General features: G+C 42.9%; 1 protein-coding gene across 9 annotated transcripts; it reads right to left on the bottom strand.

The window, feature by feature from the left end:
- Nucleotides 1–68: 68 nt before the first annotated feature.
- Nucleotides 69–26,801, bottom strand: TSC1 (TSC complex subunit 1). Of its 9 annotated transcripts, none has more exons than XM_053996198.1 (23): nucleotides 26,695–26,801; nucleotides 19,493–19,555; nucleotides 18,278–18,453; nucleotides 17,310–17,413; nucleotides 16,524–16,676; nucleotides 14,728–14,872; nucleotides 13,556–13,710; nucleotides 13,160–13,233; nucleotides 11,557–11,735; nucleotides 11,008–11,117; nucleotides 10,663–10,786; nucleotides 10,180–10,295; nucleotides 9,876–9,948; nucleotides 8,463–8,561; nucleotides 7,804–8,371; nucleotides 7,539–7,582; nucleotides 6,850–7,016; nucleotides 5,813–5,995; nucleotides 5,346–5,456; nucleotides 4,724–4,846; nucleotides 3,591–3,778; nucleotides 3,323–3,484; nucleotides 69–3,052 (listed from the first exon to the last, which is right to left on the bottom strand). In XM_053996198.1, exons 3-23 carry the CDS (start codon nucleotides 18,381–18,383, stop codon nucleotides 2,572–2,574), a joined length of 3,465 nt encoding a protein of 1,154 aa, XP_053852173.1. In that variant the 5' UTR covers nucleotides 18,384–18,453; nucleotides 19,493–19,555; nucleotides 26,695–26,801; the 3' UTR covers nucleotides 69–2,571. The 9 variants fall into 9 exon arrangements, with proteins under 9 accessions (XP_053852173.1, XP_053852172.1, XP_053852171.1 ...); XM_053996197.1 differs by having other exon boundaries at nucleotides 26,710–26,801; XM_053996196.1 differs by lacking the exon at nucleotides 26,695–26,801 and adding an exon at nucleotides 26,568–26,672.
- Nucleotides 26,802–27,265: the final 464 nt, after the last annotated feature.

Genomic DNA, 27,265 nt, shown 5'->3' with positions numbered 1-27,265 from the left:
AGATGTTTGGACACTGAACTCCCATGTCTTTGGTCCCAAAAACGTCTGGCAGGGAATTTAACACAGAGTAGTGCAAAACAATACATTTTATTTGTTCACAGTTAAACACAAGCAACTGCCTTGACATTTTAGAACATTCTAATAAGGACAGCAAAACCTCCTTTTGGTTTAAATTCTCTTTAGCTTACGATTGTACCATTTCCTTGTATTTCATATTTATGGCATTTAATGTGGATTGTTTAACATGCTTACAAAGAGCGAGGCAGGGAACAGATTAACTTGACAAAGACAGCAATTTTAGATTTAACTAAAAGCAGTCAGTTAAAAAAATCTGTTTCCACTTCACTGATGGGACCCCTTCAAACAAACTGCAAGTTAACTACATACAGCAGATCCATGATTTTTAGACTTAGGAAAGAAAATTGAAAAATTTGTTCCTCCATAATCTTTGTGGTCCATAAACAAACCTAAAGTGGTTTCCATTACTATCCTGGTGCTAAAATCCTGTTTAAAAGAAGAAAAAAAGCCACCTTATCAAAGAGCTTGCGTTGCTGCCAGGGCATTTTTGTGACTGACACAAAACCTGCCTCTCCTGGGAACGCCAGACCCGGGCTCGGCAGAGCAGGATGGGAACGAGCTCCTCCAACATTCCCAGCTGAGCTGGCCCATCAGGCCCTTTGTGTGCAAACCGTTCAGTCCCCGGGCTGGGATCCAGTGGGGAAGGGGCAGGAAAGCTCCAAATCTTACCGAAACACGCGCTACCACGTTTGCTACCACTACGTCTGAGAAAGCCTAAAGACGCCGACAAAACCAGGCTGCCACTTACAACCAACTCTCTACTCTCTACTCCATGCAGAGTCAGCTTTGACACAACCACTGAAGTTCACCTCTACTCTCAGAGTTCGGACTGACCAACTGAAAGGACACGGAGAATAATTTAAGACAGGCAGAAATGTATTCAGACCTTGGAGTTTCGGAGGAGGTGGGAATGGGAGGATGAGCCCTGTCAGGAATGAGCTGAGCTGCTCTGACAGCCTCATTCCCACCCCGGCTAAGAAGGGATTTGAACTACAAATGCAAGTGTGCTTGGACTTGATTTCTGTGTGAGGTGGTTCTTAAACAGCAGCTGCCACCCACAGAATGTTTAGGAGAAGAGGCCACGAGTGATGCAGGGGAACTGTGAAGCCTGAACCATCTGAGTACACCTGAACCCAGCCACGTGGGACATTTAAAACAAGCACTGCCTTCCTAACAGCAGGCCCTGTTCTGTCACGAAGGAGATTGAGTCTGACCACTGGCAAGCCCTGATCCCACAATCCTCCTTCATAGAAGGCTCATAATTGACTTAAAACATGATTAACACCAAAAGGCTTCACGCCAGGATTCTGATTTCAGTGTGAGCAGGGTTCCTCCTCAGCCTTGTCATCTAAAGAAGCAGGATGAGGGTGAAGGGGAGAGACCTAGAGCCAAACTGACACTGCTGAACTCAAAAATGTGCTGCAATCTGAGTAGGAGAGCACTCACGTGTTCTCCAAGGCAAGCCTGAAAAGGCATTGTCAGGAAGAATGAAGCCAATTTCTTTGACTCAAAACATGGTGGTCTTGTTCAAACCAGAAACAAAGGAAGGAGGGTGAGGCAGCACATTTCCCTGATTAGAGAAGCAAATCCTCCTCTGCAGATTTCATAAGCTTGAAATTCTACCTCCATGTTCTGCATCCTCTCCCTACTTGAGTAAAGCTTCCTCTTCCCTCTTCTCCCACCCCAACTGCTTTCTCATAGGAACCAGTGTGAGGTCAATCAGGCAAACATTTCAAACACCAAGAAGATGTGAAGCTGGTGTTTTAACAAGTCTTCAGCATTTACGGTCTCTTCTGCATTACAAGCTCCAGTTCCTTTTTGTCTGTTCAAATGTAACTTCTCAGGAAATGTTAAGGACAATATAAACAATGATCATGAATTAGGGTGAATGAATAATTTGCAGAGGTACAATGTTCTTTAAACATTTGGGTATCCAGACTCCAACTTAATGAAGGTTGGGCTCTGAGGGATGTGGGGCAGTGGACAGGCAAAAATAGAGAATGCACTGGAAATCCTAGTGCTGCTTCTTTCCAGGATGAAAGGAACCGAAGTCACCTGGACAGGCAGCACAACCAACTGCTCTAAATGGGAAGCTTGCAAAGAAATACAAAGCATTCAGAGTAAACTCACAAATGTTAATTTGGCCTCATATTGCACTCAAGTTCATAAACGCAGCCACTCAACTGGGGGCAGGGAGAAAGGGAAAATAATACTTGCAAATGCTAACAGTTGTCCCTTCAAATTAGTACACGCTGCTAAGGATTGAATTTGAGAAAGAAGCAAGAGTTAGGCTGGGCATTTTCAATTCCAGACCCCAAAATCCACTTTGCATTCATTCAGCAGCCTCCTTCCGTTCCTGGCCATCGATCCTGCTCCGCTGCATGAGCCACTGCTCAGACCAAAGAAACATAAAAGCTTTTAGTTAAACTTGCACTCACGCCTCCTGTTCTATGCCAAGAATATGAAAATAACACTGATTGACTATCTTCCTCTTTAACTGTGGTCATGATGAGTTTCATTGTAGTCCATGATATGAAGCTGTCCAACACTGCTTTCCTGGAGCTTAGGCGAGAGGTTTTCGGGGCTTGGAGGGACCTTTGACTCCATGCTTGGATCTTTACACAGTTCAGTCTTTAGGGCATCAGAGAGCCTGTTGATGGTGACCCCCTCCTCATCACACTGGCTCTCACTCTTGTTGCGAAATAATTCTCGTGCCTTCATTCCAAGGAAGCTCTTGGAGCTGGGGAGTGAACCTACAGTCAGTGGGACAGTAGTTGAGGGCTCCAGCAGCACGGATGTCTCCCAACGACTGCTCAGCCTCTGGTTCTGGGGTTTTTCTGGGGTGGAGAGCTCGCTGCTGCTGCCCCCCTTACTGCTACTGCTGCCTCGGGTGCTGGGAGGTTTGGTCTCTCCATTTCTACCCATTGTTTCTTCACTGTGTCCTGCTGTATCTTCATTACCACAATCCAGCCTGCTTGGGGAAGAGAGAGGACACAGTGTCAATGAAATCACAGTAATTAAACAGTGGAGGGACAAATGCTGGCCAGGGCAGATTACTTTGATTACTTTCCCTTTCTGCCTCTGGGAATGTACTTCAACAGGTTTCCTTTCGCAGTTCTGGGGCAAAGCAGGAGAGATGGGGTAACCAATGTGTCACACACTCAGCTTTGCAACATCCACTGTTTTTAAGTCCAAACCTGACAATAATCCCACACGGGTCCTGCTTTCACACCACCAGCCTCACCTTTCTTCTGCTGCTTCAGCTGCTTCTGTTTTATCATCTTCAAGTTTTTTCAGTAGGCTGCTCTTCTCCAGCCGCCCAAACAGATCCAAGATCTCCAGCTCAAATGCCTGGGTGATTTTTTTCTGGGCCTTGTACCTGCTTTCTACTGCCTGCAGCTGACCCCTGAGAAAAGAGAGAAACCACAATGTCCAAAATCTCCAGAATCTGCCTCAGCTGTGACAGTGCATCTGTCAAAGCACAGCTAAAATGTTACATAGGAAGCCCCTACCTTGCTTGGATTTTAACATCTTCCAGGTATTTCTTTTGCTCCAGGAAGAGGTGGTCCTTTTTTGCAAGCTGAGATTCCAGTTCAGCTATCCTTTTCTGGGAAGCATCGAGCCTTTGGCTTTGCTGCTGAACACACAACTTTGCTTTCTCCAGTTCTTTCTGATAAGCAGCGTGCAACATTTCAACCTCCTCGAAGCAAACAACACAATGGTAAAGTCTAATTTGATCCTCTGTTATTTTTATTGGTGTTTAGACATGTTTCTGATGTTATAAATAGGCACATTTTAAAGCAAGCCAGAATAAAAGCAGCATTTCTAAAAACAGATATAGAAAACCAGCCCTGCTGAGGATGTACACTATTAAAATAACTACACATCGCTGGAATTTATTAGCACATTAATGTTCCTTATGAAAACCTCTTTTCATCAAAGCACTCTTGCCAGTTCTGCACTGGATTAGAGTAGACAAACTCTATTTTAAATCCATTTTTCCAACATGACCTTCATTAAATACCAGTAGAAGACTTTTTTCAGTGTATTATTCACCTTCTTTAATTACGTGCTCTCACGCAGGAACAGTTATATTGTTGTGCAATTTACTTGCTTCTAATTAGAAAAAGGTTTCTTTGAAGTCAGGAAGTAAAACCATATGAACCACAGAAGTTTCAGTGAAGTTACTGTTAACTTTTAAAAGGAAAACGACTGAGTGGGAAGGCTGAGATGCTCGTTTTGAAGTTACACCTCACCAAAACCCATAAAATCCTTGTTAAGATCTTTCCACAAATTCTGGCACTACTACCCTGCATTATCTTACCAACAATCTGCTGTCAGTTACATTTGAGCACAGTAGTGTCTTGGCTTTTGGAAAAGAAATTGCTAAGAATTTACATCAGTTGGCTAAAACAGACCCCAGGTGTACCCCAACAACCCCTTCTTAGCTTTCAGAAGGGACACTGAAGATATTCCTCAAACCCACAGGGCACAAAACATCTGAACAGAAGATCAAACATACAATCAAATCCCTGAAAATCAATTTCAGAACACAGAGTCTATTAAGTTACAAAGCCTTTCCTTCTGGGAACTGCTGGATGATGACCTCAAGGGAGGTCTCCCCAAAAGTCCTCTGCACTGGTACCTTTGTAGTGTCTGTGTGCTTGTGCTGCAGCTGCTCCAGGTACAGCTCATTGACCTCCCCAAGAACCAGCAGCTGCCTGTTCAAGAACTCCATCTGCTGTTGCACCGATTCACTGTTGGAAAGCTGGGAAGGGAAATGGAACAGAATCCAACATTGGGATGAACAGGTCAGGAGAGTCACAGCTGACAGGCACTGTGTTCACAGGGTATTTTTATGGAGAAAGGAAACAAAGGCTAAGATACAATGCTACATAGGTAGTTAAGTGTTAAATGAATTGTTTTCATAAAGAACTTCTCATTTCCATTCAACTTATGATATAAACAATATCTCTCAGTTGTCAAGATTTAGCAGAGTTTTAATACAAATTCATAATGCTCAATCTGCAAATCCCTGCTGTGGAAAAAGCCAAAATAAGAAGTTTCAGAAGCCCTTTAACAGAGTTTAGAGTTTCTTCATCAAAATACGTTTTTCTGTGTTGTTTTTATGTAATTAGTATCACACTCTATGGAGCTCAGCACAGGCTTCTTTGAGTCCAAGAAAGAAAAAGCACCTGATGAAAACTATCAGATAAAAAATTATCAGCAAGACACAAAGGAACCCTGGGAACACTGACTTTTCTTACCTTTTGAGAAACTTGGCTAAGCAGCAATTCAGTGTGACACACCTTGTTGTTTGCCTTCTTTAACTCTAACCTCAGATCTGCTATCATGTTCCTGCAGTCTTCCAGCTTGGTCTGTTCAAGTGACAAAAAAAAAAAATCACTCAGGGTTCTGAAACTTCACTAAGGACAGCAAGGGCACAGAGCTGGGAGGCTGTAAACGCCCAGCACTGAAAATCAAGTTATACTGACCCCTCCAAACCAGCTAAGAACCTGCCTTTTCCCATTTCCAAGCTGAAGACAGGACAAAACAGAACTATAAAAGGATGATATTAAATTAAGCACTTTCAATTATGCACTGTCTTATTCTGAATCAGGACAATATTTCTAATAAAAATGTGCAGCTTTCTCTCAGGTATTTCATGCCTTGTTACAAAGAAGGTTATTTTTAAAACCATTAAATAGACAACAAATTTGTTGATGCTTCATACCTGCAATTCCTGGCTCTGGTTGTAGAATTCCTCCCGGTCGTGCTGCAGCTGTCGGATCTGGCTGTGAAGCTGAGCCACAATATTATCATGTTCCTCCTGAAACTGGTGGTACCTTGCCTGTTCTTTCTGCAGACTCAGTTTCAAGGCCTGGATCTCCTTTTCCTGCAGTTTCAGCTGATCTTTCTGTTAAGAATCCCACACGAGGCATCAGACAAGACTCCTACTTAGCAGCTAGGACATCTATGCTCAGCCAAGCAAAGCTGCCATTACCAGCAATGCAGGAAAACACTTTTCCACACACACAACATTTTATACAGAGCATGTTCTCAAAGCTGTTGGGGCTTGGCTTGGTTTTGGCTGAAAAGGAGATGAAATGGTGATAAGAGTGGACAGGCTGAAAACTCACAGCCACATTCAAAGCATGAATGAGCAATAGGCTATTTTCCACTGCCTCTCATGCTTGCAACAGGGACTTGGGCCCCATAGCTGAAGTAACAGTTCATCTTCCAAAACCTACTTGGAAGTTTATTTTTGGCTCTTATAGTTAATTATCAGGTGAAACTGTTGATGGAATTAGTTATAACATGAAAATATATTATGAAACACACTTAAATCTGTACTGAGACATTGTTCAGTGTACTTATATCTTCAAATTCTATCACAGTGAGCACCTCTGGAAAACAACACTTGAGTTTCCAAAGCTTTTGCTATTAGTCCTCATCTGAGGAGCAAAGGGACAATACTTTATCAAATATGCAACAAGGTGTTTAGCCAGGCAGTGAACATCCACTCCACTCACAGGGAAGTCTTTACCACTATCCAAAGGCAAGTGCATGAAGGATTCAGCTGCCTGCAGCCAACTACAAACTACCGACATTAATGACAGTGCGTGAGTCACTCCTCAAACATCCACTTCAATAAAGCGACAAATGAGGTTTCTTTGTTAATTGAGTGGCACCAAAAGACACCAGCCTGCAGCTGCACTTTTAGCAGCACCAGTGTGTCCCAGCCACTGGTGGAGCTGCGTCCCTGCTCACCATGGCAGCATTGTGCTCCTCCAGAGCCGTGGCTTTGATGACTTTGCGCAGGAGCCGGCGGTTGCGCAGCGCGTGCTGCTGCCTCTTGAAGCGCTCGTACAGCAGCTGGTTGTGCAGCAGAAGCAGCTGGTTCCTCAGGGTGTGAATCTCATCCGAGGGGGGAGAACCTGCAGTGAGACAAAGAAGAGGTTACTGAGCTGCACTCTCTGCTTTATTTGATCTCCAACACAAAAATCATAAACATTTTTCCCAAAGCAATGGATATATGCCTCAAATGGATTGCTCCTTTGATTAAGGAAAAAAAAGCCAAGCCACCATCACCACAGAAGCCTCAGAGCACAAAACTAAGACACACCCATAAATAACCATAAAAACCATCAGTTTTAGATTGAATCAGCAGTGAGAAGGTGCAAGAATCTGTCAGATGACCAGCAACACTCTGAAGCTTAGCAAGGCTGAAATTGTCAAAAGCAGAAGTGTCTAGAATTTTGCACTTTTCAAAGATGAAAAAAGCAGCTCATCTCTCTGGAACACAGCTATTTGCTAAGCAGATAAACCATAACTTAGTGGAGGGCATCATCCTTCTGCAGCATTAGTTAAAAACCCACAAGCAAAAAGTATGCAGGTCATTGTTTAAACAAGTCTAATAATAGAGAAACAGATTGCCAAAACATGAGAAATCTCCTCACCTCCAAAGTGAGTCCAGTCAGCAGATTTGCTTGGCAGAGACAATCTGAAAAAAAGAAAATGCAGCATTAACAGGTAAGTTTAAGTAAAAAAATGGAACGTTCACCTCAAAAGAGCTTATAGCCTGGTAAAAGTACAATTAAGGTCAGTTGGTATAAAAAGATTAGGGAGGGACTGTGCAGCTGCTTTTTCAGCACGGCTTAAAATTAAGCCAACACAAAAAAGAGTAACAATAAAGTCTGCAAAGTAAGAGTTTCAGTCACCTACTTGTTCAGCTCCTTAGTGTGTGCATCTGCTCCTTGCTGAATCAGCCTGTCCAGCACTTCCACGGGAGAAGTCGAGGACATACAGTCTTCATCCTGGGTTCCCTTGGCTTTCTTTAGCAGCTCCTCAGTCTTCTTGCCAACAAAGAGGTAGGCAGTCTTTGGTAATGCAACCTCAAAGAGGTGCTCATAGAGGGGAGGCTGCCCACTCCCAAACACCACTCTCCTTTGTGCTGGTACTTTACAAGGGCTGGGAGTGAGAATACTCGGCTCCCCAGAGGTTCCTTCCCTGTTCCCAGCAGGGCTTTCCCCAGGGCCTCCACAGGGCTTGTCTATGGGAGTAAACGTTTGTTTGGGTGTTTCCCGTGCACCCTCAGGCCCAGACTTGTCCAGAGATGTTAAAGGCTCAGAGTTCTGACTGTGTCCCTGAACACTGGAGGCTGCTGAGTGGGTCTTCTTCTGAGAGCCGGACAGACTTTCGTTTGTGCGGTAAAACGGGGAGTCAAATCCTCCTCTAGGCACCATGTGTTCAGCATCGGTGGTGATCTCGGAGATCTCTTTAGATATTGCATCTGAGGAGAGGGAGAGCACCATGATGCATCTGTATTTCAACAGGACAAACATTTCCTTAGCTAAGATGTAGGTAAGGAGAGCAGACATTACCTTCCTCTCTGTCCTTCTCAGCGCTATCTTCAAACGACAACCCACCTAAAAACTCTGGAAGATCACTTAAGGTTACTGAACTTTTACTACTTGGTATGTCTGAAAAAAAACAGAAAACAAAAAGTTAGTTGTACAGGTGCTGTTCTCTCCAGCCTTAGCACAGCACAAAACACAAGTCTTACTGCTGCAAGGTCCTCAGAATAAAAGCTTATCCTTCCTTCAGATGCTTCCTCAGAGGAGGAAGGTATCTGACTCCTGTTCCATTCCACATGGAAAACAGGGATCAGTAAGAAATCAGTCACAGGTCAGTTCTGATCCCAAAATGTAATTCTGTAAACTTAACATTTGCTATTGCACAACCTCTGCGAGGAAGGTTGTGCTGTTTGCAATTTAACCCATTAAATAAATAAAATAAGGTGGCTCCTGTGCACTGTGACTGCTCTACTTCCACATTAGCATTAACCTCCCCTTTAGCTTCTGAGCTGGCTCAAGGACACAGCACCTGCCTGAAAAAAGGAAGTTTAGCAATCTGATGTAATACGAGCTTGCCAATATGTGGCTACTGATCAAAACTGAGACAGCAGCTGTGGGATACACACTGCAGGATAGAAATCTCATGTGCAGCTCAGTCACAGATCAGGAACTCAGTGAAAAACTTTGCCTGCTCATAACTTGGAATTCAGAATATTCAGATTCCAGTGGTACTACACAACTACCATGGAAAACCAGCTTTAGATTTCACTATCATGCCCACTTTGAAGATGGTTAAGACTCACAGCACAGAAGTCTCAAATACAATTCCAAAATCCCTTTCTACAGCTGTCACAGAGGTAGATGACAGAGAATGGAAAATGGAATCTACATTTACCTACTAAAAGTTGAGTTCCTCAACCTACTGATTTCAGTATTCCACAGGACTTTAAAATAGGTTCAAGTACAGCAATATAATTGTAGATAGAAAACAAAGTTTTTCCAGAGGTCTTTAAGAGGGAGCATCATATCTATCCTTATGTGCAGCCTTACAGTTTGATCCAGACATGTGAGGATAACTTGCTGAAGCACAATTCAATATACAACTTGCTGCTTCTAATAATCACCCTCAAAGAATCAACTTTTATAAAAATAGATATCCCTTTTCAGCCTTCAGCTTATATTTGTATTTTTTAAATATGCAGGAGAGCAAGGTAAAAAAAAAAAATCTCAAGTTGAACATGAATAGTTAAATTGAAATCAGAAGCATCACAAGAGTGTTTTAAGTTGAATCACAGGTTGAGGCAGGATCCTGGAACTACAAAGAACTCAGGGGGAAAAAAAAAACTGTGGAAAAGTGTTTGGGAATTGGAACAAGTGTCAATAAAAACTGGAGTTGTTTACAATAGGTTGTAGTAATGGGGAGAGGAAAATGGAGTTTACCCAATGATTTATCGCTGTTTGTGACATTTTGCTGTCGGTACAGTAAAGGCCTCCCAGAATCTGGTTTGTCCTCCTGGAAAACAAAAGAAACCCAGAACACATTAACTGCCTTAGTTTTCATTGGCAACTGTGCAGTTGGAAGTGGCAATAGTTGTCTACACTTAGAAGAGTTTTTGCAGTGAAATGCAAAATTTTTTAATAAACCACCTACTCTGATTTTTCTTTCTCAGTTAAGGTCACTGCATTAAGGCAAGTCAATGAAAAAAAAAAAACAGATTAGTTCAGCAGAAGAATTTTGTAATACCTTTTTAGGAGGTGTGGCAGCAGCTGAAGGGAGTGAAACATGCACAAAGTCATCTGAAGTGCAGGGTGGAGGAGGAGATGTGGCTGGTGTTCCCAAAGGTGTTCCTTTCCCCCCTGCTGAAAAGGAGCACAAGTTCTCTCAGCAGGCTCCCACTTCCTCCTTTCAGCTGAACATTGTATGTGAAGAATTGTACATTTAAACACCACTTCACAGCATTTACTTCTTAAATCTCTTTCAACTGTTCATCAATACAAAAGTGCAGTTTCACAAAAGTTGTTTCAGACTTTGGCACTGAATTCACAAATTTCCTCTCACTTTGCATCAGCACTGCTCTAGGCGAGATACTCAGTTCACAGGAGAATCACTCAAGCCTATCAACTGGCATGATGTGGCATTCCCATTTAAAAACTGCCAGTAAAATTTACAGCCAGAATTTCCAGAACAACAAACCTTGAAGGCCTAATTCCAAAATGCAGCACGTACCAGATGTGCCAAAAGCTTTGCTGTAGGGTTGTGGTGCAGACTGGGATGACTCTGATGGGACAATGCCGGGGGACGTTGGTGGTGTGGTCATACCACACACTGCAGAAGGGCTCCAGATGGTGACCTGTGCACAGAGTAAAACACAGCAGAGCTCAGAAAAGGAACATGTGAGGCACCTGGATCCAGGTCTTCACACAGGAAATCAGGCAGAGATTAAATGTGAAACGAACACCAACTTCTGAAGAATTCACAGCACAGCTCAAAACCATGGATTTTTAAGACTGGCACAAGAAACTATGAAAGTGCAAAGAATGAAAACTTGCTGGGCTTCATCTTCTGCTTTACCTGCTGTGGCTCAGTTGACAGCCTCGTGGACTGTGGGCTCAGAATCTGAGGTAGCTGCCCTGACATTTGTGATAGTGTTAGCCGAGGAGTGGAATATGGGGTAGAAGTCCCTGGAAGTTAAATAAAAGAGAAAATCAAAATTCCAAAGCATCCAACACATCAAATACAAACCCATGATTCTTCTGGCTGGGACTTAAAGGCTTTTAATCAAAGCATTTCAAATCCATTCAACATGCACATTTGTAGCTAGAGATTTTTCTTCCAGCCCAAGAAAATATCTATTGAGTACATTATACTATAGCTTTTTTTTTTTTTTTTTGGTTGTTTTGGGGTAGGGAGGACAGGGGATGAAAAGACAATGTTGAGAACACGCTGTATGTCTGCATATAGAAAATATATCTATGTATTTATTTTTTTAATGATGGTTTATTTCCTGGTGCCTAAGAATCAAGACTTTAAATGGGATAAATCAGTGAGATGGGGTGTTTTGCTCTAGGGCCAGTTCTTCTCCAGCAATTGGGTATTGATTAGCCATCAGGCAGGTCTTACCATAGCTGCTCTGTGTGTCAATGTAAGAGCTGGCACTGGGGTCAGTTTGATGATGTTTTAAGCTTGTGCAGAGTTTCCGAGACACAGAGTAATAACCATCTTCATAGGAGGCTTCTGCAGGGTCCAGGGAGATTTTGGCACATTCTATCACAACATCATGAGTTTCTAGCCTTTTCCACCTGCAGACAGTTTTTGGATCCAAAAGAGTAAGTTAGTCAATTATTGTTAAAAACAAGAGTTCCTGGAGATAGGAGGAATTGGCTTGTAGGATGGCTCATTTGTTCCAGGCAGCTTTGCATGCTCCCAGCCAAACTGGAACAAGGCACCAGACAGAAATTGCAACCAGATGACTTGTGAGAGGGGGTCTCAAAGAGGAGACAAACAGCTTTGACACAGAGATCCATAAAGGTCTGCCATGGAGCACTCTGGAAAGGAGGAACAGCATACGAAGACTTGGTTGATCCTGAGCTTCAGCAGCTGTAGAAATCAGCTCAACTACACTCAGATGTTGGTAGTCAAAATTTAGACATGCCAGCAGTGAGGGAATCTGTGTTATTTAAGCAAACACTGTCTGCAATGCCAGTTTCAGATCTGTGTTTTTCCCCCCAAGTTTGGGGAATGTTTTTTACTATTGCTACCTCCTTCATCCTGAGAACTATTTCTCACTAAATTAAACAGCCAGATTAGAACTGTCCAATATTTCAGGAGATGGAAGTTCTCTGTAAAGAAGAGAAAGCCCAGAAGGCTGTCTATGAAAGGCTGGCTTGCTTTGGAAAGTAAAATACTCTCTGTCCAAGATACCAAGAGAAGGCTTCCACTGGAAGGTTTGTGCCAATTGTGTTCCTGAGTGGTGCCACCCTCCCCCCTGCAAAATTGAGCATTGTGACATTCAATGGGTTCCCAGTTAGGAGTGATTTCCTAGTGGCTCTGAAAAGCAGGGCAAGAGCACTACTGTGCAGCAACAAGAGTCAAATTCTCCTCTTCAGTGGCTGGGCCTGTGGAGACAAGAGAAAAGCAGCAAGTGGTGCTGCTGCAGGCAAATGAGCCTATTGCTAAAGAAAACTAATACAGCTGATAATGTTAACACATACCTGTTAAAAGAACTGATCTGTTAAATGAACCAATATCTAGGTACCAAAACAAGACACACTGAAGCCATTTTAAACACTTAAATCCCATCAAATACTTCAAGAAACCCAAGGAATATGACCCAAACCTTCAGCCAATGAAGCATCTCTGGCAGTTTCACTTTATTAATTATAGGAAAACTGTTTTAAATCTTTATGAGGATGTTTGATCATTAAGTCATAAAAATAAGATAAAGAAAAGTAGAAGACAGATGCCATCCCAGACACAAAATGAATTTAGAACCCCAACACTGTTGTTAATGACCTTTCACAACAGTTTCTGCTTGTTCATCCAGCTGTAAGCTGGGATGAGGAAAGTCTACATGTTTACCTGGTGCACCTACAAATCTGGGTGGCAAAACACCCCCACACAAACTAATGCTGACAGAAAAGGTTTTGCTGCAACCTTCTGAAATAACTCCACAGAAAGCTGCTCAATTTGAGCCTTTCCTAATAGCAGAGAGAACATATAATACCTTCGTGGGTCCAGTTCATGGTCCTTGGATCCAGTCACTAACTCTGGATGAATACGCACATGTTCCATCATTGGCTGGGGGGAAGGAGAAGGACTTGTTATCAGTGCAGCACCTTTGGATTTTACTAAACCACACAAAGGTGATGAGCAAACTACTGATGCCAATAGTTCAGAAAGTTACATTTAACAGATAAGGTCAATACACATCATCACAGCTTCACAGCTGTGATACACAGCTTCAAGAGTTGATCCCAACTGAGCTTTCAGTCAAATCGCTCATTTTTATACGGTTTTGTCAAACAGCCCTCAGCTGAACTGGCAAATTAATTGTATTAAATCAGAATATATAGCTATAAATTCCTTGCCTCAGATAATACACAAATGAGCAGCATTTTACCTTGACTACTTCTTCAAAGGTCTCCAGGTTTTCCTTCATACTATAGTGAGAGCGCAGAAAGGAGACAAAATTGCAAGGATACATTCCATAAAGACGATGAAAGAGGGAATAAACGCTGGCATGAAGATGGACAAGATAAATCTCTGCCACATGACCTGGAAAAAGTAGTTAGAATATTTTTTCTTACATTGGAGAAGAGAACAAAAGTTCTAAGAATGCAAACAAAGTACTTTTAAATTTGAAATGTTAACTGGAACAAGTCTTCTGAGGTACAAATAGTCCCTATTGAAACTGTGAAGTCTTCTCAGAAAACAAGCAACACTTAGTCATCAGCTCACAACAAACCCAGAAATTAAGATAAGGACCACTAATTCCAACCAGTGTGCTGTCATTCTCAAAGCACAGCTTTGCTTTTATTCAAGTTAAAACCTGAAACTCCTCTAGGTAGTGAGCCTGAGTAAGACTGACTGAATGATTAAAAAAGGAAACTAAGGTTTGTTTCACTTCAAAAGGTTAAAAACTAAAAGCTTGTAGGCACCAAAAGCAATCACAACAGACAAATCTTAGAATTCACTTCAGAAGTTCCTATCCTACTTTTAATGCAGAATGGCTCTCTAAACAGCAGCTCTATGTGCTTAACACAGCATTTGTCCATTCAGCCATGAACCACACTCCCAGACACTGCTGGTGTTAAGACATCAGACCCCTGAGAACAAATTCAGCAAAGCCAGGGCTCTGAGAAAACCAGTTTTATCAACCTTCATAACTATTATTTAAAATAAACTCTTATATATGTTGCTTCTTTCCTCCCCCCACATTTATATCTGGGAATATCAAATTCCCCAGAATCTGCCTGAAACATCAGCATTTTCCCTTCTCTCTCCATTAAGATCAATCTGTTTTTCACTGTCATCAGGGCAGTACTTTGATTCAGTGAGATTTCATGCAGTAGCAGCACCAAATGGAAGATTCTAAGAGGCTTCTAAATTCTGAGGAAAGAACTCCCCCATGCTCTTAAAGAACAGAACAGCTTGCGGGCTTAACACATTATTTTCTGTGTTTAAATAATCTCAGACCACTAAGAGTCTCACAAAACAATGTGCTCACCAACTGCACACCAGTCAGAAGGATACTGCAGACCACAACTGCATGCAACAAAGTTGAAATCTCACCTGGATTCTGCAAGCACCAGGCTGAGAGACGCCCAAAGATACCAAAGAAATCATGAAGGTACTGTTTGCCAGACTGAGGAATCATTGGCAACATGGTTATTAGCACTAGGACACCTGTGGTGAGTACTACTACATCTGTGTCAGTCTGCAAGAAGGGAAAAAACCTGCATTAGTTAAATGTGTTGAATTTAATTTTTTCCAAGGATGAAGTGAACATTGAATCATCATCATGGAAAAAGTTCTCTATTTGAAACAGTCCCTCTGAAACCTACCAGAACTTAATGATCCAAGATTGAGTTTTTTCATAAAGAACAATTGAAGAAAAAACAGATTTGGGATTCTTGCTCCTACTCTGCTGCTTTTCTGTATAAACACCTGGCTTAGTTAAAAAGGGAACATCATCACAGTTCCACAGCTGAGTAAAAACAATTACTGGTATGTGAAGCATCTTATGTGCCACCTTCCTTCCTTCCCAGAGCTAAACACACACGGCATTCAGAGGCTCAGAAACTGCAGATCTGATCAGGGTGTTCAAGGGTGTTGTCCAGTTACCAGCACAGGGGTCAGAAGCATTTCTACTAAACCTGGCTGCTGGAAATTTCACCCAGCAGTAATTCAAACAATGACTAGAACACCTTGGCTTGTTCCACAAGAAAGGGATGTGGCAGTACAGACCTTTGGCTGGATGAAGCAGGAAGAGAGAATCAGATTTTAAGAAAGGACACAGAAAATGTTCAAACCCCTTCCTTGCTTCCTCAGTTTAATGCACATTTTCCTTGGCAGCTCCTGTGCTTTGTCAGCACAGGGTTCACAAAGCACTGGTCAGGCTGTGGGCAGGTGCTCCTGAGCTCTCTGGGTATCTCCCAGGAGCCATTCAGTCAGTTTTTAGGGATTTATCCTCCTCGGTGTGTCTACAGCCTCTACTCTCCCTCAGTCACACACAACCTATCAGGGCACATTTCCTGTCCATCCCTACCCTCTGTCCACATCCCCAGAACTTCCACATCTCTGTCCTACTCCCAGCAGCTTTCTGACACACTTCATTCCTCCCTCAGTCACACTGCAAAGTTCAACAGATCTTGGCAGGCACGACAGGAGTTCCAGTAACAGCAGCTGGAGCTGCTCCTTTGGCAGTTACAAATTTGTGGTGGTTTTGTTTTGAAGAGTGCTTGACTGCATCGTGCATTTAAATGTGACTTCATGACTAATGTGGATACTTCACCATCATAATTAATTCCATTACTGACAATGCATTCTAGGTCTCAAAGCCCTTTTCATTCCTTATTCACTGGTACAGTGCTGTACAGTATTATACCTGATCAATCTGCAGATGAGGGAAAAAAACCCACAAAGCTTGGGGGAACAGCTACCTCCTTGTAATCCAGCATGTCAGTAGCTAAGAAGGGAAAGTCTGCTAATTCCAAGATAATTTCACCTGGGAATAGTCCATTGCATGGCCCATCTACACTGCAAGTAGAGGACACACAAATTCAAACTGCACCAGTGGGAAGTTACTGTATTTCTCATTAGGTTCACATTCAAGATATCCACCATCCTCACCAAGGGCCCTCTTGTCTTTAACTTATTTCAGGAAAGTTTTAATAAACATTCCTAACTCACAGTGACAGTGGCTTTTAGAAACAAGATTGTCAGCAATAACAGCATCAGCACAGAGTATCCAGATGATATTAACAGCACTGTGGCTTAACTAAATGACATCAAAACAGGAATCAAAGCCTTGCATCTGTATGCAAGTTTACATCAGGTGTTTTATAGACAGCCCTGACAGTTCTTACCTTGAGACATTTAAGTAATGAAAGCAGGAGAGGTGCTTGAGAAAGTTTGTGTTTCCAAGATGGTTGTCGTCTTATCACATGTCCCAGCAGAGAGAGGGTGGGTAAACGAGTAGCAGCTTTGCCCATATAATCATTAATTTTGTCCAGTAGATGCTGACAAAGGATTTTGCAGAGAGTGGTAGAAAAAGAAAGGTACTTATGTTTAACTGCTCTATACTCTTTTTCACCAGTCTATACTCAGCAGTTTGTCAATATGGAAACTATGGGCATTTTACAAATATATTTTACAAATATACAAGATCCCAGAGGAAATAGAACTCTGCAATAACTTTGAGACTATTGGTAGACAAATGCAAACTATACAGGCTAGAAGCAGTCACTGCACTTTGAAATGTTTATAAGTAAATAATAAAAAAAAAATCTGGGCAGCAGCCAATTTACAGTGCCATTTCCAACCTGTTTAAAATCCTTGCTTGCTCTCAAAATACCCAATTTGTTTTAGGCTAACACATCCTGCAGCAGGAGCACTGTAAAGGGACAACATTAATCCTCCAAACCCTTTCCTTTATAGAGGTTCTTTGCTTAATTGGGTCAGTTTAAGCAACTCTTAGAAACAGAGACCTCAGAAGTTTTTCTTAAAGCTTAAACTACTCTTACTACAGAGATACTACATCTCTACAGCAAGCTAATTCTACTCCAGAGTGGAACCCCTAGAGTTTTAACGGATGCTATTTAAAGGCTGCTTCAATACCAGGCTAAAATCTGCCATAACAAGATTTTTTTTACCTTGTCATGAGGCTCTTGCAGAGTGGACAGAATATGCAGTGCCTGCTGAGAATTGGTTTCCAAGTAATAGTCCACCAGGTTGTTGACAAGCATAGGCCCACGGTCTGTCAGTTTGGGGACAGCAAGGGAAAAACCCAAAAACATTCTCAATACACTAAAAATGAAGCACTTCCTACAAGGACATTGCAGAACTTTTCAGCAACTATTACACAATTTCTAACCTAAAGCAGTCCTTGGTGTTTAGCAGACCTTTGGGAAAATGAGACCTCTCAACTATATTTCCTGGTTCCAAACCATTCAAGTGATTGCATTCAGCTCAGGGAAAGGAACCAGGTTTTTTAACAACCAACAATTCCTGTCTAACCATAAAACCCCAAAGGTAGCTGAGCTGCAAGAGTGCATTACCCAGTAAAGTGTTCAGGAGTGACTTGATGTTCTCTCCCTTCAGCAGATAAAGGAGAGCAATTTCAGGGACAAGGACACTGGCAATGCTCTCATGCTCTGAAAAGGCTCTGTCAGCACAAGTGATGCCTCAACAGCAGCAATCACTTTTCACAAAGTCTGAGTCTGTTATTTGTTTGGGACTAGGATTTTTTCTTTTTTTTTTTTATTCTTTTAATTAACAAAATCCCACTGGTTTCCATAATGTGGGTGACACCCAAATCCTTCTAGATATACCTCACAAAGAAAGTCTCATCACATTTGAGGCTCTGCCTCAGGAAAAGCCAGTCATCTTGTAATAGTGTTTTAACAATTATGTAACAGACCTTCCAGGAGCCATGCCATTAAGCAAAATGGACTGAAGAGAAGCCTCTATCCTTAAAGCAATTTCAAACCCAAATATCAAGAGTTTCTTTCAAGCTGCATTTGCAAAGACAGTGTTTGATAGAAAAAAACATCCCACATCATTCTACCTTTATTGATGTGAAAGCAAAACCCTTCCCAAAACTACACAAAAGGATACATACCACAACTGAGATTATCTTTGAATGCAGCTGTTATATCTTCCAGGACACCCAGAATTGGAGAATCCAGCATTGAGAGGAGCTCACCAACATTTCCTTGCTGTGCCATGATGCACGTACTGACATGAATGTGGAGGTTAAAACTTCAGGAAGTTCTTCATTGGTGTCTTTCTACCAGACTAGGAGAGAAGAGACAGCAGATGAGTGAACTTTTTCCCTTTCCATATAAAACCTCTCATCTCTCCTATTTCTTTTCCATGCAAGTGCCCATTTAACACTGAGAGGATTGTGAGGGTTTCCACACCTGCAATAAAAGCTGCAAGAGTTTCCAAAAAGCCAATGAGTCACAAGCAGGGTTTTCTTCGTGTTTTTCACAAGGACATTAATCTGTTTTGCAGAAGACCTCAGTATCTACACTGTCCGAGCACTCTCTTACCACATTTTTTTAATCTGCTCTCCAGGTCAGTAAACTGAAAGTTTTGAATAAAATGCAAAAAGCTGCCTGGAATCCCTCCATTCCTGAGTTCTTACAGCAACTCCTCCTCAAACCACCTTTCCAGTTCTTTGCATAAGACTAAAAGCTGGAGAAAATACACACCACCAGATCCTTCTCCACTCCTGTGACCAGGTCAGGAATTCACTGCCCTGGGCTCTGCATAGTTGCACTCAAGAGAGATTTGGGCTCTAAGACTTTGCAACGTGGCCAGGCTGCAGCTGTTGGGAAACTTAAGCAGGGCTGCTGCAGCTGCTGCTCCTGGGCAGCCTGAGCAGCACAACACACTTTGACTTCACTCATGTGATTTGTGATCACAAACTCTGCAGTGCAAAAACTGCATAAAGCATTAAATGCAACAGTGTGCAGGTAACAACTGCACAGGGCTAAGTGGGAGCAAATCTAAGCCATGTCAGGCTTTTAAAATGGCTTCTTCCCATGTACCAGCACCAGAGGGGTTCAGGTGTCACACTGACCTACCTACCACAAAATGAATAAGTTTTTATTTCATCCAGAAGAATCCTATACCAAACCTTTCCCAGTGGAAGAACAAATCTGATTTTAGATCACACCTCATATAATCAGTAGGGTTTCTTCTTCCCTCCCACTCCAAGCTAGAATACATTTTTCACTTCCCCCATGACACATACCAAGTTTACGCAAGACTGACACATACCAAGTTTACACACAAAATTGTTTTTCTACTGCAGTTGTGTTTACAGCACCTGTTCTGTGGATGAGCTGAGCTTCTGTCTGCAATGCTGTCAGCCACACACCTTTCATGATCACTAATAAAGAAAAACCAGAAAGAGGTTAAGAAAAGGCACAAGTTATTTCTTCCTTATCACACCAGGTATATGTTCAGAACATCACTAAGTTTTTTACACAGAACACAAGAGTTGTGCACTCCCTGCATGAGAAGTCAGCCCTCAGTCTGAAAAACACCAAATGGTGCTGCAGTTGCCCTTTCCAGAGCTGTCCACAGGTTAAGCTGTGCAATTACTTCAAACTAGATGGTTTTCACAAGACCATGGTTTTGTACTGTGACCCTTCAAAAGCTGCTAAAGTTTTATTTATGGCAGGTAGAATCTTACACAGAAAGGATTCTTCTCTATTCTGAACATACAGTAATTAATTTAAACCTTTAAATTCTATTCAAAACATTTTTAGGCATTAGCCAAGGACCACAGATCACTGCTCTGTTTTAAATGATAATGCTATAATTACCTATATACATATTACTTTCTTGAATATTATGTTTAACAAAGTCACTGGACAGCAGGAGTTAATGTGTCCACCAGTAAACTTTGTCATTTGCAACATATCACTCTGCAGTTGCAGAACTGCCCAAGGTCACTTTTCTTAGTGCCACCAGACATCAGCTTACTTAACCTGGCACTGATTGCAAATTCAAAGGTGATAATATGGCACCACACTCCCAACTGGCATTTCAGTAGCAACAAACGGGCTGGAGCATTGCAGCAATCACCACTGCAGAACACAAAACCCCTCACCCTCGGTTTTCAATGATCATAACTGAATAGTCCAAATGAAACTCCAGGTCATGTACAAGCAGCCAGCAGAGTCTGATCACTGAAGTGTTTAGATTTAAAGGCTATTTCCTTTCTAGTCTAATGCTGGCAAAATGCTAAACCTGCAGACTTAAAACTGGCTGGTAGTGTGAGCAAGACTTGGATAATAATAGAATAGAGACTTGGGGTGAGGGAAGTTGCTTTCTACTGAAAGTAGAATGGTTCTATGCTTCTCATAAAATCAGAGCTGGCATTTGTTGTGGTTTAAGATTTTGGTTTGGGGTTTTTTGTTGTTTTTTTTTCCCTATATTGTGCAGACTCCCAAGCTTCAACTCCTTCCTCAAAGCACTTGCTGTTTAGAAGACAAACAATGCTCAGAGAGTGACACCATCCTTTCAAAAGGTTTAAAGCCACACATCCGTGCAATCTAAGAAGTCAGCCTTCCACCGTGTTAGTCATTTTGAGGAAATCAACTGCTTGTTCCATTTCTAGTAATCATTATAATATTGAATTGACTCAATGACTGCATTTGCAACATTGTATGGGGAAGCAGCTCACTCCAAGGAAACCATTCCTTCATTTCTGAGAACACATCTTTCAAACAGGCCTTGCTGTCCCCCAGGTTCTATCAGGACACAGTCTCAGCTATGGTTAAGCAACAAATTCACCAGCTTCCTAAGCAACATGACTTAGTTGTTTAAAGTATTGTTAACAAAAGAGATTCATGGCCACACCCCCAGAGCAACTGCAAGCAAAACCTGTTTTAAGAGTTAAAGCAGCAGAAACATGAGTCTCTGCTTTTTTACCCCATAAAAACCTTGTCAACTCTCTTCTCTTTGATTCCCATCCTATACCATGAAAAGTGTGATTTTTTTTTCTTATTTTCCTTGAGCAATACCATTATATTGGACCAGATCTTTGTCACACCAGTAAAACCCTCAACAGCAGTTTCACTGATTCTGATACTGCCAGAGGAAAATCTGCAGCCTGGTGAAATCATAAAACACATTTTGGATGCGTTCTGGAAGTCAGGTTCTGCAGACTGATGGGGAAAACCCTGGTTAAATGTTGAGTAGGTAAGAGGATTTCACACTTCGTGCCACTGTGCTGGCATCCACAAATCCTGCCATCAGATAAGGGCGAGGCTGATAAGGGGAGCTCAGCCACTGATAACACCACACATGTAGGTAACGGATCTTTTCCCAAGCTCCCTGACTAAAACAGATGGCTGGAGTGACCTTGTGCCAATAAATCCAGCAGCGTTTATTTCAACTTTTCAATCGTGCATTGGAGCTCTTTAAAGTAGAGCAGTCTCCACTCCAAAAGCATTCAAAATATTAATAAAAGTATTTCAAAGCACAACTGAAAATGGGGCAATGTTACACACAGGTATCTCATGAGGTGGAAGTTTATGTAAAGTTACAACAAACCAGTCAATGTTGTCACCCCACTGTACACAAATGGCCACAACTTTAAAAAAGCAAATCACAGCTTTCTCAAGGTGAAGTCATTTGTCATTTTAAATTCTAAGGAAGACTGAGATGCTCCAAATCTGTGCCCAACACAAATGAAGAAGCCAGGAAATTCCAGCAATAGTCTTAAATCATGTCACACTTTTTTCAGGCAAAGGCAGCTGAGTAAGTAGTTTACAGGCAACAGGCTTTTAGTCAGAAAAGGCCGTGTTCTGGCAGATGAAGTTCAGCTCCGTGGTGTCAGTGTGATTTATCACAGTCCCACCAGGAATTTGTGATGTGATTTTCAAATCTTGTACATAAGCACAGGCCAGGTTAAGGGGCTCCCATCACCTTGTGAAACAGCCACTGACTATGAGGGTATTTTGTATCTGGAATTGATACTGGTGCTGTGAACAGGACATCCTGACACCTTTACAGTAGCACATCACCAGCACGGCTTTCTGCTCAAATACACAGTTACAAGATGAGCCTCTCTAATGCTTCCATCCCCAGATATTGCAATCATTCCCTCATCAGAAGAATTTCCACATCCTTGCAGCCATTCCTGCAACTAATAGGATTAAAACAAGTAAGTTTTCCATGTGATTTGAGTCACTGACTCTTCACGAACTTTTAAAACTAGTTTTATACAAAAGATCCAAAGTACTTGGTTAGTAAAGCATAGAAAAAATACAGTTTAAATACCTTTTAAAATGCAGCATTTTGATCTCACTGAAAAATATCACACCCACAGCACTTATACTCGAGAGCATTCTTTAAGATATACTTAGTAAAAAAGTATTAAAGTACCAATACAGCTTTGGAGCCATCTTAGAGAAGGAAAAGGAGAAGCCAACAAGCCAAGAACCAAGTCTAATTTTTTTTTTTCAGTAGCTAATTTAACAACACGAAACAGTTTAAGCTACAAACTAGAGACAAAGGGAGAGACTGTAGAAATATTCATTGGAAAAGGCTAAGCAGAGAAAGAGACAGCAGAGTATTCCCAAAGATTATGACTTCTCTAAGTATTTCTGTCAAGAGAAGATGTTCTTCTGTTCAGTGTATTTTTATCCCAAGCCAAATGAAAAAGCAGCTGGTAGTGCCAGTTATGCTGCTCGCAGGGGTGGGGAGGAGGGGTCACACCACAAACACACCCTCGGCCTTTGCTGTGACAACACCCAAATTCACACACCAGGAGCACCTACTCTGGGGGAGGGGGATCAACAGCGGCATTTTACTCTCCTCATTAAGCAGAAGTTACATTTAGGGTGTGCCAATAAATTGTCATTGCCCCCTCTGCCCCAAGAGGAAAGGGGACTTTAGCACCACAGGACCAGAACCTCCAGATTTTCACTTTTCCATCTGATTTCTATTGCAGGTAGGGTCAGGTCACATCCCCAGGTATTGCTCTGGCAAAAGCCATGAACGAGGACAGAAGGATTTTACAGCAATTGTGCTCAAAGAAAAATTCAGATTGACAACACAGCAGCCCTTTTCACTCACATCTTTGAAATGTTGGTCATGAAAGGATTAAGCCTAACCCCCTCCCTTTCACCACACAAAAAACTGAAGCCCATTTTATGCTTCTTAACCATGCCCAATCTTACATTACCCTCACAGTTAAACTGAACATTGCCATTATATAAGTGACATAAGCAATGAATGAAAAGTTCCAGCAGGGAGAAAAACCACTGGTGGCACAGGAAAGCAAGCAGCTGATAATTCCCTTTTTCACAATCCAGAAATAATACCTCTAAACACTCTAAACCTCATTTCAAACTGATCACTACAACTGGCAATACAATCAATTTAATTTATTTATTCATCTTTAAAGAATGAAGGTGGCTGGCTTCTTCTAATAGTAAATATTTTCCTGGTTATATTAAGATCTGATACTAGATTCCATAACTAAATTAGATCATTATTTATAGTTATAACTTGATATTATACACATTCTCCTCTACTCTGTTACAGGTGCTTAACTGACATGGGAACAGGAATATCAAAAAAACCCGGCAAGCCCAAACAAAGAGAGAAAATCATATTCAGCAATATTTAAGATTCTTTGGACTCTATGCTGTGCTAATAGACTATTGCTAATTGCTACTCATCACATTTCTGTCAGAGGGAAACTGTTTAAAAGCAATCCATGCCATAAAAAGCCCAAACATGGAAGGGCTGTCACTTCACCCTCTGGCAGAAGCCAGGCTAACCAGCCAGCCACGAAAGGCAGTCAGGGAATTACTGCAATTCCTCACACACAACTGCATATATTAATAGCAAATAAATAAATAAATAAGAACAAGCCCTTGCTTTCTAGAACAATTTAATTAACACTACACACAGAAAGTCAGTCCAACTAAGGAATCTTTTTAACTTCAAACAGGTGATCAGGGAGCTCTAAACTTGGCACTAAGGACTGAGACTCCTAAATCTCTGCAGCATTTTTTTTCTGCCCCCAAGAGGAACCTTTTAAAATATTCACAGAGTTAGGCAGCAATTCAGTAAACCTTGAAACCACTGCAACCTATCTAATGTACTCATCAAGGCATTTTAACTGCTCCAGGAATTAAACCCAACATTACACAGAACAACAGCAAATGATGTGTAACTGTAAAGTAAAAACAAAACATGAATAATGCCCAGGAAAGTGACAGCAATTCACCACTGCAAGAACTTTACTCTGGATCTTAATCTGCTACTCAAAGAAATGCTTATCCTAAGAAAGGAAACATCATTACTTGTCCTCATGATGTTTATTAAACTACACGAACATGTAATACCACACACTAAGCTGCAACATTCTTAAAATACACACCTGTCTGAAACTTGCCACAAAATCTGGTGCCCTCCCCTGCTTCCACCACTGCAAAGTGCTTATTATTGAAGAATCCCAGAATGGTTTGGGTTGGAAAGGACCTTAAAGCTCATCCAGTGCCAGCCCTGCCATGGGCAGGGACACCTTCCACTGTCCCAGGCTGCTCCAAGCTCCATCCAGCCTGGCCTTGGGCACTGCCAGGGATCCAGGGGCAGCCACAGCTTCTCTGGACAGCCTGTGCCAGGGCCTCCCCACCCTCACAGGGAAGGATTTCTTCCTAAGAAATGAAAAGGTATCTATTCCAAAGATATTTTTGTGGTTTTGCACCATGCATGTGTTCCAGGCCACTCAGTTTGCACAGAGGCTGAATCACATCCCCAGCTCCTGACAGGGCTGACAAGAAGGTGCCTGGCAGTTGGAAGAATTTCAGGAATCAGGACAAGTCAACAGGCCAGCAGTCCAGCTGCAAATAGAGCCAGCATTCATTTTAAACTACAAATAGTTACTGAAGACAAATATTTGTCCAAACACCAAAACATCTGCAGTTGGCCAGTGTATCTCACATGGGAATCCATTAATACTGCCACTTTTTTAGTCACCATCAAGGTAACAAAGAGTTAAGGTGTCAGGATTAAACACAGCCAGAGATAAAATCATTTTAATTAAACCTTATCTCATGACTTATTAGATATTCTGACTATATTTTCATCGGTGTGAGTCCCTGCAATTCCCCACAAATGTAGTCCTGGGTGAACTGGGCTGCTAAAAAACCAGAACAAATGAACAAACCAAAACAAAGCAAGAAGGGTTTTCACTGAGTAGGGGATTTTAAGCCCCTGATTTTATTTTAAACTTCAGTGTGGTATAGCTGCTTCTGATAAGCAGAGTACCTGACTGCTGCTCAGCAAAGACAACAGCAGACAGATAGATTCCCAAGGTTTGCACTGATTATTAGAACTTCCAGAGTTTTCACAGATTTACTTTCCTGTTGTTCATACACGTAAATTGAAGAGGAATTTTTTTTCACCTAATGGGATCACTTCAGTAGTGCTTCGATTCTGACAGATTTCCAACAACTATCCCCAGAAGTTAATGTCAGGAAACTGCAGGATCAGGCCACACAAAGAATGAAAACCTGCATTAGCACCCACTGGAAGGTTCTCTGGAAACAGCAGCTCTGGAAAGAGTTCTGCACACAAAACCTGATCCTGGTTTCTGGGTCATTTCCACGGGTTTTGAATCATACATTCCTTTAAGGCACGTTCTTCCTTTCACTCATTGCCTTGTAAGAGACTCGTTAAAAAAACCCCAACCCCGAAGAGCAAGGAGAGAAGCTCTGCCCAAACTGATAAAACAATGACAGAGGCTGCATCCATAGCAAACAAAGGGTGAAAACTTCAGAACTGCAGCCTCCCAAGTTCTTTGTGATAACAGGAAGCAAAATGTTTTATTGTAGAAGTAAACAACATCCTGACTTCACATTACCTACCCAGGAGCAAGGAAATGAGAAAAACCTTCCTCACCGAGAGGACAGACTTTAACAACTGCTTTATTTAAAGCCCAACCCCGGACAAGGGAACCTCCTCAGAAAGTAACCAAGGCAGGAGAAACCTGGAAATCGCCACTCAGCCTTTGCAGTGGGGGTGCTGAGCCTTTTTCGATAAAAAGCACAGAATTAAAAGGGCGCTTTGGCTGGTGGGGGGACCCTGTGGGGGGGACGGGGTTGGGGGGGGGGGAGGAGAGGCACCCCGGAGCAAGTTTGTCTGGAAGGAAGGAAAGGGGACAGAGGGAGGCAGGAAAGGGGACGCAGGGGGAACATCAACCCCCCGCCTTCCCCATCCCCCCGACCCCTTCCCTTTCTCCTGCCGCCTCCTCCCCCAGCCCTTTCTCCCTGCTTCGCCGCTCATCTCTCTGCTCTGCCTCCTCCTCTCCGTCCCCGCGGCCGTCCCCGGTGTCGCCGCGGCGGTGGCGGCGGGGGGCGGCCCGGCGCACTCACCTCGCCCTCTCCTCCCCTCAGCTGTTTACCACTCCGGGCTCCTCCGGCCCACAGGGCGCCGCCATCTTGGCCCTGCCTCCCCCTCCCATCACAGCGCTTCGCCCCTCGGATCCCTCCGCCGCACAACCTAGTCCCGCCTCACCGCCTCGCTCTCCGCTGACTTCCCAGCTTCTCTCCCGGTCTCTCCCCGCCCCGCTCGCCCCTCCCGCCTCACGGGACGTTCCCGCCGCGGCGGATGAGCGTGGGGGGGCGAGCCCGCGGCCGCCGCGCCCCCGCGGAATCCCGCGGCGGAGGGATCTCGGCGGGGTCAGCGCTGCGGCGGGCGGAGGTCGCGTGATGCGGGGGGCGGGGCCGGCGCGGGCGGTAAACAAGGCCCGGCCCTGAGGGGACGCGGCGGGCTCGGGCCCGGCCGGCCCGGGGGAGCGGCTCGGTTATCCCGCAGTTCTTGGGTCTCGCCTGGGGATCCCGCGCAAAAGTGTGGGGAATGTGCTGAAAGGGAATAAAAAAAAAAAAAGCGTCTCGGACGTGCCGCTGTGCGCGGAGCGGTGCTGACGGGACACGGCTCCGGTGGGTCCCGGCCAGCACCCCCGGGCGCGCGCCCCAAATCTCATTGATTTTAATTGATTAACGTGCAACGCTTGTTTCCTTCGCCTGTTTTTGGATCCCTCAGGACTTAGTCATCCAAACCGTGCACAAGG

The sequence above is a fragment of the Vidua macroura genome, chromosome 21 (genome assembly GCF_024509145.1).
Source record: "Vidua macroura isolate BioBank_ID:100142 chromosome 21, ASM2450914v1, whole genome shotgun sequence".
NCBI lineage: Eukaryota > Metazoa > Chordata > Aves > Passeriformes > Viduidae > Vidua > Vidua macroura.
The sequence above is the reverse complement of the archived record's forward strand: the minus strand, read 5'-3'. Positions and strand labels throughout refer to the sequence as shown.

Excerpts from the sequence above, each read along its gene's own strand:
- TSC1 (XM_053996198.1), bottom strand. The coding sequence starts at position 18,383 with ATGGCACAGCAAGGAAATGTTGGTGAGCTCCTCTCAATGCTGGATTCT. Across the intron at positions 11,118-11,556 it reads TGACACACAGAGCAGCTATG|GGACTTCTACCCCATATTCC; the intron begins GTAAGACCTGCC and ends TTTAACTTCCAG. Across the intron at positions 3,779-4,723 it reads AGCACACAGACACTACAAAG|GAGGTTGAAATGTTGCACGC; the intron begins GTACCAGTGCAG and ends GTTTGCTTCGAG.